This window comes from Schistocerca nitens, chromosome 3 (genome assembly GCF_023898315.1).
Source record: "Schistocerca nitens isolate TAMUIC-IGC-003100 chromosome 3, iqSchNite1.1, whole genome shotgun sequence".
NCBI classification, from domain to species: Eukaryota; Metazoa; Arthropoda; class Insecta; order Orthoptera; family Acrididae; genus Schistocerca; species Schistocerca nitens.
This window is the reverse complement of record NC_064616.1, coordinates 138,440,397-138,453,723: the sequence shown is the minus strand read 5'-3', so window position 1 is coordinate 138,453,723 and position 13,327 is coordinate 138,440,397. Positions and strand designations below refer to the sequence as shown.

At 41.1% G+C, this 13,327-nt stretch overlaps 1 protein-coding gene across 1 annotated transcript in view; it reads left to right on the top strand.

The window, feature by feature from the left end:
- The window catches only part of LOC126248080 (glutamate receptor-interacting protein 1), a 535,929-nt gene extending 523,299 nt beyond the window's left edge, over positions 1-12,630 (top strand). Inside the window, exons 18-19 of the mRNA XM_049948737.1 lie at positions 11,302-11,424; positions 12,388-12,630. Coding sequence (XP_049804694.1) covers positions 11,302-11,424; positions 12,388-12,456 — 192 coding nt within the window. The 3' untranslated portion in view covers positions 12,457-12,630. The remainder of the gene's footprint in view (positions 1-11,301; positions 11,425-12,387) is intronic.
- Positions 12,631-13,327: the final 697 nt, after the last annotated feature.

Sequence of the window (13,327 nt, the reverse complement as noted above, 5' to 3'; positions counted from 1 at the left end):
AAAACATCACTCACCAGATATTTTAATGGCTTCAGGTAGCATTTGCAATAGTACTCTTGTTCAACACAAATCCTCTCTCCGTGTGCACTGTATGCAATTCCGCTCATACTGGTTCATGTCTGTCTGCCTATTACTCCACCAGTACCTTTCTGCAACTCTTCTGTTGGTACACCTGCAACCTCTAAGACTCACTCATATGTGATCATGAGCGTCTTGCAGCACTCTACTCCTTAGCTTTGCTGGTACCACTACCCACAGTTCCAACTTAGTTTCCCTCCATAGCAACCCATCCCACATACAAAACTGTGACTGCTTAAAATACTGCTTACATTTACCATCTACTTGGTGTGCATTATGCCATTCCTTATGCTCATTACCCCCAGTATGTAATACTGCTGCTTTTCTACTTAAGCCATCTGCATTTCTGTGCTTGTGCCCAGGTTTATGCGTGACTTCAAAATCAAATTTACTTAGTCTTAGTGCCCATCATGCCAACCCACTAGAAGGATCCCTTAACTCTGACAATCATTTTAATGCCTCATGGTCTGTTATTACTCTAAACTTTTTACCATACAGATAACATTTCAAGGAGGAGGAGATTAGTGTTTAACGTCCCGTTGACAACGAGGTCATTAGAGACGGAGCACAAGCTCGGGTGAGGGAAGGATGGGGAAGGAAATTGGCCGTGCCCTTTCAAAGGAACCATCCCGGCATTTGCCTGAAGCGATTTAGGGAAATCATGGAAAGCCTAAATCAGGATGGCTGGAGACGGGATTGAACCGTCGTCCTCCTGAATGCGAGTCCAGTGTGCTAACTACTGCGCCACCTCGCTCGGTATAACATTTCAAATATGTGATTCCATAAATAAGACTTAACATTTCTTTCTCCATTGTGGTCTAATTTCTTTCCGCAGAATTTAGTTGTCTTGATGGGTAAGCAGCTCATTGTGTCAATCTACTAGAAGGATTCTTTAACACCAACAACCATTTTAATGCTGTGTGATCTGTTGTTACTCTAAACATTCTACCATATGGATAACATTTCAGATCTGTGATTCAATATATAATCAGTTGCTCAGCCAGCCTTGTGCCCAGTCAGATGTTTACTTCAGCCGATGTGACTAGGACTAGTAAGGGTAGCCGCTCTGTGCCAAGTGTTTTTCCTCTGTCAAATCTTTGACAGAGGAATATTTTTAGTTAGACCACAGTAGTGATGAGTAGTGTTATTTTTCATGTGTTACATTGTGCAGTTGATTTTTGCCATCAGTTGTGACATTTTCCTTGTTATGACATGGAAGCTCTGCTTCAAACATTGGTGCAACAGCAGACAGAACTTCTTACTGTCCTGCACCAGGCTCTGGCGATGTTTCTCTCTCCCCCTTCAGCTCCAGCTATGTTTCCTCCTCCACTGCCATCACTTTTTGAGGCAGTGGAAGATTGGAAAGCATACAAACGCTACCTATGGCAATATTTCTACATGATAGACACAGATATATGTCATACACTGTTTTTGTCCTTGATTTCTCCTCTCTGTTGTGGCAGTTTGCCCATTACAGAAACCTTCGTTGTTGTCTTTTGACAGTTTATTCTTATTGATGTCTTCCTATTATCACCACCGCACTCAGGTTTTGGTCGCTCTGCCAATGCAAGAAACAGATCTATCAGTCTTATCATGCTTGCAATGGGCCCTCCAATTATAAAACCCTTCAATCAATGAGGTGTTGTCCATTGTCCAGTTTTATGAGGCCTCACATGCCACTGGTTGGCAGGTGGAAGCATGGTGCAATTTCACTGCAGTGCAGGGTGGCACAGCTGTGTCCACTGTGTCTGAGGAGGACAATATAGTGGTGGTGCAAGCCAGCAGATCCAGCAGCTTCCATGCAACATGTAAAGAGCATTCCAAGTGTCACTCCCTGTTGTGTTGTGTGCATCATGATAGATCTGTGTGTCCCTAGCATTGAGCCATCTGTCATAAGTGTCAGAATAAAGACCACATTGTGGGAGTCTGCCAATCAATGGCACAGAATGCACAAGCAGAGGACATGGATATGGATATCTAGGAAGTGTTGTTATCAGGACGGGTTCCTGTTCAGATGTCCAACAAGTTTTTATTTTATCAAGGTCTTGGTTCTCTCATGACAGCTGCACCTGCAGGTGGGCACCAGCATGGCAGTTTCCCTGTTTAATTCCCAAACATATTGAGACCTTGGTTCTCCACTGCTGTCACCTCTAAACAAGTGTTTATGGGGATATGATAGACAGAAAATCCCCTTGCTTTGCTTGGTCAATTTACAGCTGATGGTACCTATAGGTCAGTAACTCAGCCTATTACCTTTATTGTTGTTCACAATGCTAGTTGAGTAAACCTTTCTATGTTTGATGCCTTTCAGGCCTTCGGCATTTCAGTCATGGACTCCATACAGGTGGCATCAGCCAATATCCCCTATCAATCACTGGAATTTCTGTGCTCTGTATTTCAGGATATTTTTGTGGAAGGCCTAGGATGCACAACATATTTTAAAGTCCACATAACCTTGAGGCAGTCAGCTTTTCCTAGATTTTTTCATGCTCGGCAGATTACGGTAGCCCTCTGCACCCAAGACAAGGCAGAGTTGGACCAGCTCATGTCTCTCAGGATTGTGGTTCCCATTTCCTATAGTGAGTGGGCCATTCCCCTTGTTATTGTGATGAAACTGCAGCTTTGTGGTAAATTTAAGATCACCATGAATTCACAGCCCATGGTTTATACATACCCATTTCCGTGTGCAGAAGAGCTGTTTACATGTGTAGCAGGGGTCAATTCTTCTCCAAGCTTGATATTTATGAAGCATATGGCAGACTGCCCAACCCCTGGCATGTCTGGCTACAGGCATCACTGACCTGCCGCATCACTCGTTGTTGTATAAATTGCAGGATTTCATAGCAAAAATTGCTTATTACCATCAGATCGTTCTCAGGGCATCCACCATTGTTCACCCTCTCCACCTTCTATTCCATGAGGGTGCTTCATTTGTATGGTCTCCAGTTTGTGACCACACTTTTTCCATGCTGAAAGCCTACCTCAGGTCAAAGTTGTGTCTGAATACTTTTGATCCTAGCAAACCATTGGTTTTTGCTACCGACAACTTGCAGTATGGCATGGGGGCTGTCTTTGCTCATTGTAATGCAGGCGCTCAGAGCAGCCAGTGGCATTTGGATCCAAAGCTCTCAATCCAGTACAGGACCATTACTCTCGGGTCAAGAAGGAAGCTTTCGTTATTGTTTATGCAGTCACATATTCTTATATTGCACTAAATTCCAACTCATTATGGACCATAAGCCATTAGTTTCATTATTCAGTCTGTCTGCTCGGGTCCCTGATAAGGTGGCCCACAAGTTGCAGTGGTGGGCATTGTTCCTCTCCAAATACCACTATGACATCCATTTTTGCCCCACAAGGGCACTAGTCAACAGGTGGCTCTCAAGGCACCGTTTTCCCCCTGGCCTCATGTGTTTCCACTTAGACGTTGTCTCCTGCCATGTGGTAGATGGCTTTCCAGTCACTAGTACCCAGGACACCAGAACCACAGAGTCTGATCCTGTCCTCAAGCAGCATGTCCACCTCATCCTACAGGGTTGATTATCTCATCCCCTGGGTTGTGCTTCTAATCTGCTTTGTAACTATTTTGTCTCTTGGTCTTGGACAGGGTCCTCCTCCTCTCCACAGATGATGCAACCCCTAAGGTTGTCATTCCCAGGAGTTTGCAGTGGGAGATCTTACAACTGTTGCATAAGGGTCACTGAGGTGTTTCCCACACCAGAGCCTTGACTGGCAGATACGTGTAATGGCCTAGCATTGAACAGGATCTGGAGAATTTGTTGGCTGCTGTCCCCAGTGCACTAGTCAGCATGCGGCTCTCAAGGCACTGTTTTCCCCATGGACTCCAGTGACCCAGCCCTGGGAACGCCTCCATACGCATTTTGCAGGTCTGTTTCTTTCTGTGTTTTGGCTGATTGTCATTGATGCATTTTTGCATTTTCCATACATGGTCTGGTGCTCCTCAGCCACAGCCGAGCTTACTAATCAGGCTCTTTCAAAAACTTTTTCTTTGGAAGGTCTCCTAGTTACTCTTGTTTCTGAAAATGGACCTCACTTTCTTTTCCTGGCATTTTGCGATTTCTGTGTGTGGTCAGGCATTTTCCATGTTCACTCAATCTAAGAAGAAGGCTGAGCACATGGTTCACAACAGATGAAGAAATATCTGCAGACTTTCCCACCAAAGAGGTATTCCTGTTTTCTCTGAAGGCCTACTGGACAACTCCTATTGATTCCAGTAGCCCTGCTGAGCTCCTCCACAGCCACCACCCATGCTGCTCCACCTCCTCCATCCAGGTTTTCACCCGCCATCATGTTCCACTGAACTGCACTTACCAACAGGGATCACAGTTTTGGTTGGTGCCCCTGCTAGCTACTGGCAACCACCATGTGACAGAACAGCCACCGTGTCCACACTCTGTGAATGGGTACCCGGAGGTCTGGAGCCATCAAAATCAGCTCCAAGTCTCGGTGAGCATCCACCCACCCATCCAGGCCATGCCAATGCCTTCATTGATGCCCTGGTCACTAGGTGCCTCCTATACACTGGAATTCCTGCCTCAGTTTCCACCCTTATCAGTGCTGCCTGATGAACCTTCAACATCACAGATTCCAGCTGCTGCTCTGATGCCAGTGTACATACCTCTTGCTGGTTCGATATCTCCTGCATGGCCTCAACCTATGGCAGAGTCACTTCCACCTTCCACAATGCTGCTGGAATTCACCATAGATCCCAGCTCGGATTTTACATTGCTGGTCCTGTCATCTCATGCTCCCACAGGGGAGGTGTTGGGGCATCTTCTTGCTGTTCACATTTGCCCATATTCCAAAGGCTCCACCAACCCGGAGTTGCTCTTCCTTCATGCCTTCAAGGCCTCCATGGTCATGGGCACCATTTCCACATTGTGGCCATTCACTCCTGGCCCAGGCAATCAGTGATGCTTTGCCTCCAAAGGGGAAGGGCTGTAGTGACCCAGCTAAATTTCCACAGCTGTGATCTGGGCATGCAGCTGTATGGTGCAATACAGAAGTCCCAAGATGCCAGCACCAGCAGAGGCCCCTTGCTCTCAGATATGCACACAGCCTTTTCATACTGTACTGGTTGGTCAATGGCTTATAGAGTCAGGCCTGACCATCCTCAAGCACAGTCTGATATTTACTTTAGTCAATGTGACTTGGCCTAGTACAGCAGTCACATTGTGGCAAGTGTTTTTAGAGTACTAAATACTTGAAGTAATAAAGTATTGTGTTCATTATTAAGTTTCTTGTAGTCAGAAAAGTCATAAAAATTTAACAAAGCAAAGTTAAAAACATAAATATCAAATGGAGACTGGTTGATGCAATTCATGTGTGTGTGTAACTTCATGAGTATTAACAAAGAACATTGGTTCCAACACAAAATATAACTGCACATTATGACTTGTAGTGACTGTCATATGTTAATATTTGCACATACTTATTTGCATAAGTGTAACTGGATGAGTACTTTTACACAGAGATGTTCACATACTAACTCTTGGGCACTCACTTTTACATAGAGATGTCACTGGACTGATCTGTGTGTTAGGTAACTGTAAAATTAAAAAAATCAGATGAAATTTTTATTAACAGCATATATACCTTCTATTCATGGAAATTTCTCTGGTTCATAATTTTTATAATTTGCTTAATTTCTTAACTAACACATTATTATGATAACTAAATATATTTCCCGGCACAGAAAGATTAGGGTCACAAAATCATGACACCAGTTCTTCAACATGCTTAAAGGTAAAAATAACTCAAGTCTTTTCTGGTGGATGGAAACTTTGATTATAAATAATTTTTCCGTTCTTCTCAGAAAAAGTAAACTGTCTACTTTAAATAGTGAAATTAGAGCTTTCAAATGAGCTGTGTCTTATTGGAAATAAACAATCATTAGCTCATGAGTGCATGGTTTCTGAACATTATAAATTACAGATTTCTCTTAAAAGAAGTTTTTTATGATTAACTAAATCAGCACAGTTCAAATGATATAGTGAACAAATAATTTTAATGAAACATCACCTAGATAAGGATTTTGATATCCTAAGTAAATGTGGTATATCTACACCTCTACAAGAGGAAAAAAATTAGGTATCTAATGAGTACAATTATAGTAAACGGAGTTATTCCACTTTTCTACATCTACATTATTCAGTTGTGTACATCTCTGTGTCACCCCCCCCCCCCCCCCCCCATGAACCATGAACCTTGGCATTGGTGGGGAGGCTTGTGTGCCTCAATGATACAGATAGCCATACCGTAGATGAAACCACAACGGAGGGGTATCTGTTGAGAGGCCAGACAAACGTGTGGTTCCTGAAGAGAGGCAGCACCCTTTTCAGTAGTTGCAGGGGCAACAGTCTGGATGATTGTCTGATCTGGCCTTGTAACACTAACCAAAATAGCCTTGCTGTTCTGGTGCTGCGAACGGCTGAAAGCAAGGGGAAGCTACAGCCGTAATTTTTCCCGAGGGCATCCAGCTTTACTGTATGATTAAATGATGATGGCGTCCTCTTGGGTAAAATATTCCGGAAGTAAAATAGTCCCCCATTCGGATCTCCGGGCGGGGACTAATCAGGAGTATGTTGTTATCAGGAGAAAGAAAACTGGTGTTCTATGGATCGGAGCGTGGAATGTCAGATCCCTTAATCGGGCAGGTAGGTTAGAAAATTTAAAAAGGGAAATGGATAGGTTAAAGTTAGATATAGTGGGAATTAGTGAAGTTTGGTGGCAGGAGGAACAAGACTTTTGGTCAGGTGAATAGAGGCTTATAAATACAAAATCAAATAGGGGTAATGCAGGAGTAGGTTTAATAATGAATAAAAAAAAATAGGAGTACGGGTAAGCTACTACAAACAGCATAGTGAACGCATTATTGTGGCCAAGATAGACACAAAGCCCATGCCTACTACAGTAGTACAAGTTTATATGCCAACTAGCTCTGCAGATAATGAAGAAATTGATGAAATGTATGATGAGATAAAAGAAATTATTCAGATAGTGCAGGGAGACGAAAATTTAATAGTCATGGGTGACTGCAATTCGAGAGTAGGAAAAGGGAGAGAAGGAAACATAGTAGGTGAATATGGATCGGGGAAAAGAAATGAAAGAGGAAGCCGTCTGGTAGAATTTTGCACAGAGCATAACTTAATCATAGCTAACACTTGGTTCAAGAATCATAAGAGAAGGTTGTCCACATGGAAGAATCCTGGAAATACTAGAAGGTATCAGATAGAGTATATAATGGTAAGACAGAGATTTAGGAACCAGGTTTTAAATTGTAAGATATTTCCAGGGGCAGATGTGGACTCTGACCACAATCTATTGGTTATGAACTGTAGATTAAAACTGAAGAAACTGCAAGAAGGTGGAAATTTAAGGAGATGGGACCTGAATAAACTGAAAGAACCAGAGGTTGTACAGAGTTTCAGGGAGAGCATAAGGGAACAACTGACAGGAATGGGGGAAAGAAATACAGTAGAAGAAGAATGGTTAACTTTGAGGGATGAAATAGTGAAGGCAGCAGAGGATCAAATAGGTAAAAAGACGAGGGCTAGTAGAACCCCTTGGGTAACAGAAGAAATATTGAATTTAATTGATGTAAGGAGAAAATATAAAAACGCAGTAAATGAAGCAGGCAAAAAGGAATACAAACGTCTCAAAAATGAGATCAACAGGAAGTGCAAAATGGCTAAGCAGGGATGGCTAGAGGACAAATGTAAGGATGTAGAGGCTTATCTCACTAGGGGTAAGATAGATACTGCGTATAGGAAAATTAAAGAGACCTTTGGAGAAAGGAGAACCACTTGCATGAATATCAAGAGCTTTGATGGAAACGCAGTTCTAAGCAAAGAAGGGAAAGCAGAAAGGTGGAAGGAGTATGTAGTGGGTCTCTACAAGGGCATTGTACTTGAGGACAATATTATGGAAATGGAAGAGGATGTAGATGAAGATGAAATGGGAAATATGATACTGCGTGAAGAGTTTGACAGAGCACTGAAAGACCTGAGTCGAAACAAGGCCCCGGGAGAAGACAACATTCCTTTAGAACTACTGACAGCCTTGGTAGAGCCAGTCCTGACAAAACTCTACCATCTGGTGAGCAAGATGTATGAGACAGGCGAAATACCCTCAGACTTCAAGAAGAATATAATAATTCCAATCCCAAAGAAAGCAGGTGTTGACACATGTGAAAATTACCGAACTATGAGTTTAATAAGTCACAGCTACAAAATACTAACGCGAATTCTTTATAGACGAATGGAAAAACTGATTGAAGCCGACCTCGAGGAAGATCAGTTTGGATTCCGTAGAAATGTTGGAACACAGTAGGCAATACTGACCCTACAACTTATCTTAGAAGAAAGTTTCTAGCATTTGTAGACTTAGAGAAAGCTTTTGACAATGTTGATTGGAATACTCTCTTTCAAATTCTGAAGGTGGCAGGGGTAAAATACAGGGAGCGAAAGGCTATTTACAATTTGTACAGAAACCAGGTGGCAGTTATAAGAGTCGAGGGACATGAAAGGGAAGCAGTGGATGGGAAGGGAGTGAGACAGGGTTGTAGCCTATCCCCGATGTTATTCAATCTGCATATTGAGCAAGCAATAAAGTAAACAAAAGAAAAGTTCAGAGTAGGCATTAAAATCCACGGAGAAGAAATAAAAACTTTGAGGTTCGCCAATGACATTATAAATCTGTCAGAGACAGCAAAGGACTTGGAAGAGCAGTTGAACGGAATGGACAGTGTCTTGAAAGGGGAGTATAAGATGAACATCAACAAAAGCAAAACTAGGATAATGGAATGTAGTCGAATTAAATCAGGTGATGCTGAGGGAATTAGATTAGGAAATGAGACACTTAAAGTAGTAAAGGAGTTTTGCTATTTGGGGAGCAAAATAACTGACGATGGTTGAAGTAGAGAGGCAATGGCAAGGAAAGCGTTTCTGAAGAAGAAAAATTTGTTAACATCGAGTGTAGATTTAAGTGTCAGGAAGTCGCTTCTGAAAGTATTTGTATGGAGTGTAGCCATGTATGGAAGTGAAATGTGGACGATAAATAGTTTAGACAAGAAGAGAATAGAAGCTTTTGAAATGTGGTGCTACAGAAGAATGCTGAAGATTAGATGGGTAGATCACATAACTAATGAGGAGGTATTGAATAGAATTGGGGAGAAGAGGAGCTTGTGGCACAACTTGACTAGAAGAAGGGATCGGTTGGTGGGACATGTTCTGAGACATCGTATTGGAGGGCAGCGTGGAGGGTAAAAATCGTAGAGGAAGACCAAGAGATGAATACACTAAGCAGATTCAGAAGGATGTAGGCTGCAGTAGGTACTGGGAGATGAAGAAGCTTGCACAGGATAGAGTAGCATGGAGAGCTGCATCAAACCAGTCTCAGGACTGAAGACCACAACAACAACACATCTCTGTGAAAAATTACTCATTACATTGACTTTAAGAGATGGTTCAAACATTGATGCAAGTGTTCTAGACAAGGGTCCAAATTCAACCTTAGTAGACACAGCTAGAAGATAACTGGGAATGTCTACAGTTAGTCCACAGCAAACAATTTAACTATTAATTCACAAAGATATATTATGGAATTTCATACAAGCAAAAGTGATCTACAGGTATCACAAGTAGACAGTAATGTTTAAACATTAAATGAAACACTGAGAGTAGGTCCTCCTGCTTGACAGTATCTAAAGAAGATGTGCATGAATGCATGATTTACATTTTTCATATCTCTTTCCTTGTGTAGTGTACAGATCAGTACTGACTGGCATTTAGATGCTATCTTACCAGACCTTCAAACACCTTAAAGAGTTAACTGTCATGTGTATATGACCTTTGTTCACAATATTTAGATTTTCTGTAACTATCAGGTCTTCCGTATCTGCTTTATTACTTTTTAGGCTGCTAACAATCTGTTAATTATTTTGATGTATGTGAATTTGTAGTTTCTGAGATGGTTGGCTTAAGGGTGCATCATAGTTAAGTAATCTATCAAAACACTAAGCCAACTTGGTACAGTTCTTTTTACTATCTAGACCTAGGTTCTCATTTTCCTCTGTAAAATACATGCTGTGGACCTGACACCCTTTCAGGTTGGTCTTGAAAGTCTGGTAAAAAATCTCACACACAGTTTTATGGAAGTCACCGTCAGTCTGTTTCATATGCTGTTTCACATACAATCATTCAGTTTGCTGAAATGCATTGGCGGTATCCTTTATAGTTTTATGAAACATGCCAAAGTATCCCTGTTTCATCATAAAGTTCCACTTTTCCCGGGCATTTATTCTGCAAGTGAATGCTTGTTTACATTCATCACTCCACCATCAGTGTTTACATTTTGTAGTGGGTAAGATTCTAGTACTAGCTACTTCTGGATTGTCTGATGTAACATCCGTTTATTTCTTGGCTACAAGTAGCACTTGTTATTGATATAATTTCGAAATATCGTCATTTATCTTCAGTTTTGACATTTCGCACCTGCAGAAATTATTGTTGCTTACCTGAGCCACCTTGAGAAGGATGAAATTCACCTTGATCTTAGAGAGGTAGTAGTCAGAGTTAAACACCTCTTAGCACTTTTCCTTTCATTACCTCTCTTATTGATCTTCAGAAGACTACTAGACAGTTAATCATTTTCTTTCCATGTGAACTGAAATCTCACCCTCTCAGATTGAGGGGAGAATGAGACCTCTGCCCATGTCACGGTCATACCCACCGACAAATCATCTAGGGTAGTGACATTCATCAGCAGTCCTTGGTTCCTAGTCATCTGTATCTACACCTACATCTACATACATACTCCATGAGCCACCATGTAGAGTATGGTGGAGGGTACCACATACCACTACTAATCACTTCCTCTCCTGTTCCACTTGCAAACAAACTGAGGGAAAAAACATTTGTCTGTAGGCCTGCTGTAAGACCTCATTTCTCTCACATTATCTTCATGGTCCTCACGTGAAATGTACAGTGGCAGGAGTAGAATCATTCTGCAGTCAGCCTCAAATGGTGCTTCTCTAGATTTCCTGAGCAGTGCCTCATGAAAAGAACATCATCTTCTCACCAAAGATTCCCATTTGTATTCACAAAGGATGATTGAACCTACTGATAAGAAATCTGTTGATACTTATACAATTAATGCAACTTTGACTCGAAGAATACTTAATGATTTCAAACTCTGTTGCAGGTAAATAATACACAGACCAATGACTTTGACTGCTGTTTAACTGTACCTCTTATTGCATCAGCAGGAGAAAAACTTGAACTAACAGTTGCTAGAGCTGTCAGCACTCCACAAACAGAGAACAAGGTAAGTGTCTGGAACACCATTGCTCAAACAGTTAAGAATAAAAGAGTCTTAAGCCAGTTTCGTGCTTTCCATTAATTTTTTGTTCTAGCTTCAAGTAAGTTAAATGCATGTCACAGAAAGACCCAGTCAGTTTTTAATAACTATTTTAATGACTATAAAATTTTGTAAACCCTCATCATCAGTTTTGTAAACTGCTGTGGAGGCTCAGTTTGTGAGATCATGAAATGGCTCCTGGTGCAGTACACCGCTAATACAATTTCTCCCTCCCACTATTACATAGCTATGCCCCAGGGCCAGGTAACAGGATAGGAGAACAAAGGTTTAATAGCACTCCAACAGATTAGTAACCAAGTCACACAAATGAGTTAAAAGGTTTACTTATCTTTGTGTCTTGACAAATAAGAAGTCTGCAACACTACTTGTAATATAACACATAAAAGGCCCTCAATGGCTAAGTGCAAATAATCATAGGGAAATTGTACAGTTAATAGCAAATGCAATTTACAGCAATTGTCTGTACAGTTCTATGAGTTCACTAAGCGACGTTCCCTGTCTATGTCAGCCCTGGATGATGATCTATTACCAAGTGGGCGAGAGCTGCTCTTATATCTTCCGAGTACATTTCTGTCTGCTGTTGATGGGTCATTGACAGATTGTACTCGGCTGGCAACTGGCCAAGGCGAGGTCGATATCTTCACCCTCAGTGCTGCCCATGGTGCAGCTGGAAGTCGCACAAGTGGCGAATCTCTCTGGCACTGGCACCATCTCATATCTTTGTGCATGTGGTGCTTTTGCCCTGGTTGTGTTGTGTTTGGATGAGATGGCATTAAACATGTTCTTAACAGATCTTATGTCTGGTTGTTTTCAAAATACTAGTTCATTTTGCTTTAATGTTTTTTTCAGTTACTTCAGGGAGCCAATTTTTTATGTTGTTTTTACACTGGATGTAATATGCTGTTACAGGTGCTGCAGTGGGCACAACAAGATGCTGAAGCAATGAAATCCCTTGAGACAATAACCAAAACACTTTGAAGCAGTGCAAAACCATTAAGAACAGTGATTATGAGAAATTTTGTGAATGACCGCCAATCATAAAAGCCTAAGAAGAGTTATAAGACATTGTCACCACTATCTATCGTACATGCAGCAGTTATGATAAACTAAAACAGTGAATTAAAGTAATGTGTCAATTGGCTTTACAACAAATGGCATTAATAACTTTCTACATGTTATTCATTCTTGTTGATATAGGAAATGGTTAAAGGACAGGAACCTAATGCAGTGTTGATAAACTAAATGGATGTCAAAGCTGGCTTCACAGAAGACAAACACATACTAGTAAGATGTGGATGTCTTAGTTACCAGACTTTCTGCTGTTTCTTAAATTAGTTGATGCAGATAGTTTTGGTTCTTGCCTAGGAACATCCATGACTCTAATCAGCTGAACTGAAGGACAGTCAGTTGAATGTTAATCACAAGCTAAGATTGCAAAATTCACAAATAGTTCCTCCTGACAGTGTATTCTTGACGAAAACATCTATTGCTCTCATGACAACATTCCACACCAATATAGGCAATAGTAATACATACTCTCTATACAGTTGACATTGTAAGAAGATAATAAAAAATTTTACTTAATCTTTAGTTTCATTAAATAGTTTTCAGTTTGAAATTCAACAATGAATATTACTATAAGTTGTTCATTGTTTCACACGTGCTAAATTTTTGTTACCTCTGGATATCTTACTGACAGCTCCATTGTTTTAAATGCAGTTTTTTCTTGGATTTGTCAGATTCACAAAAAATATGATAACGATCTTTCATGGAAGTTAACCCATCATTGATTTAAATTCTGTTTTAGAGGACACAAAACTGAAAGGAAAAAATTTTGTAAACTGCTGTT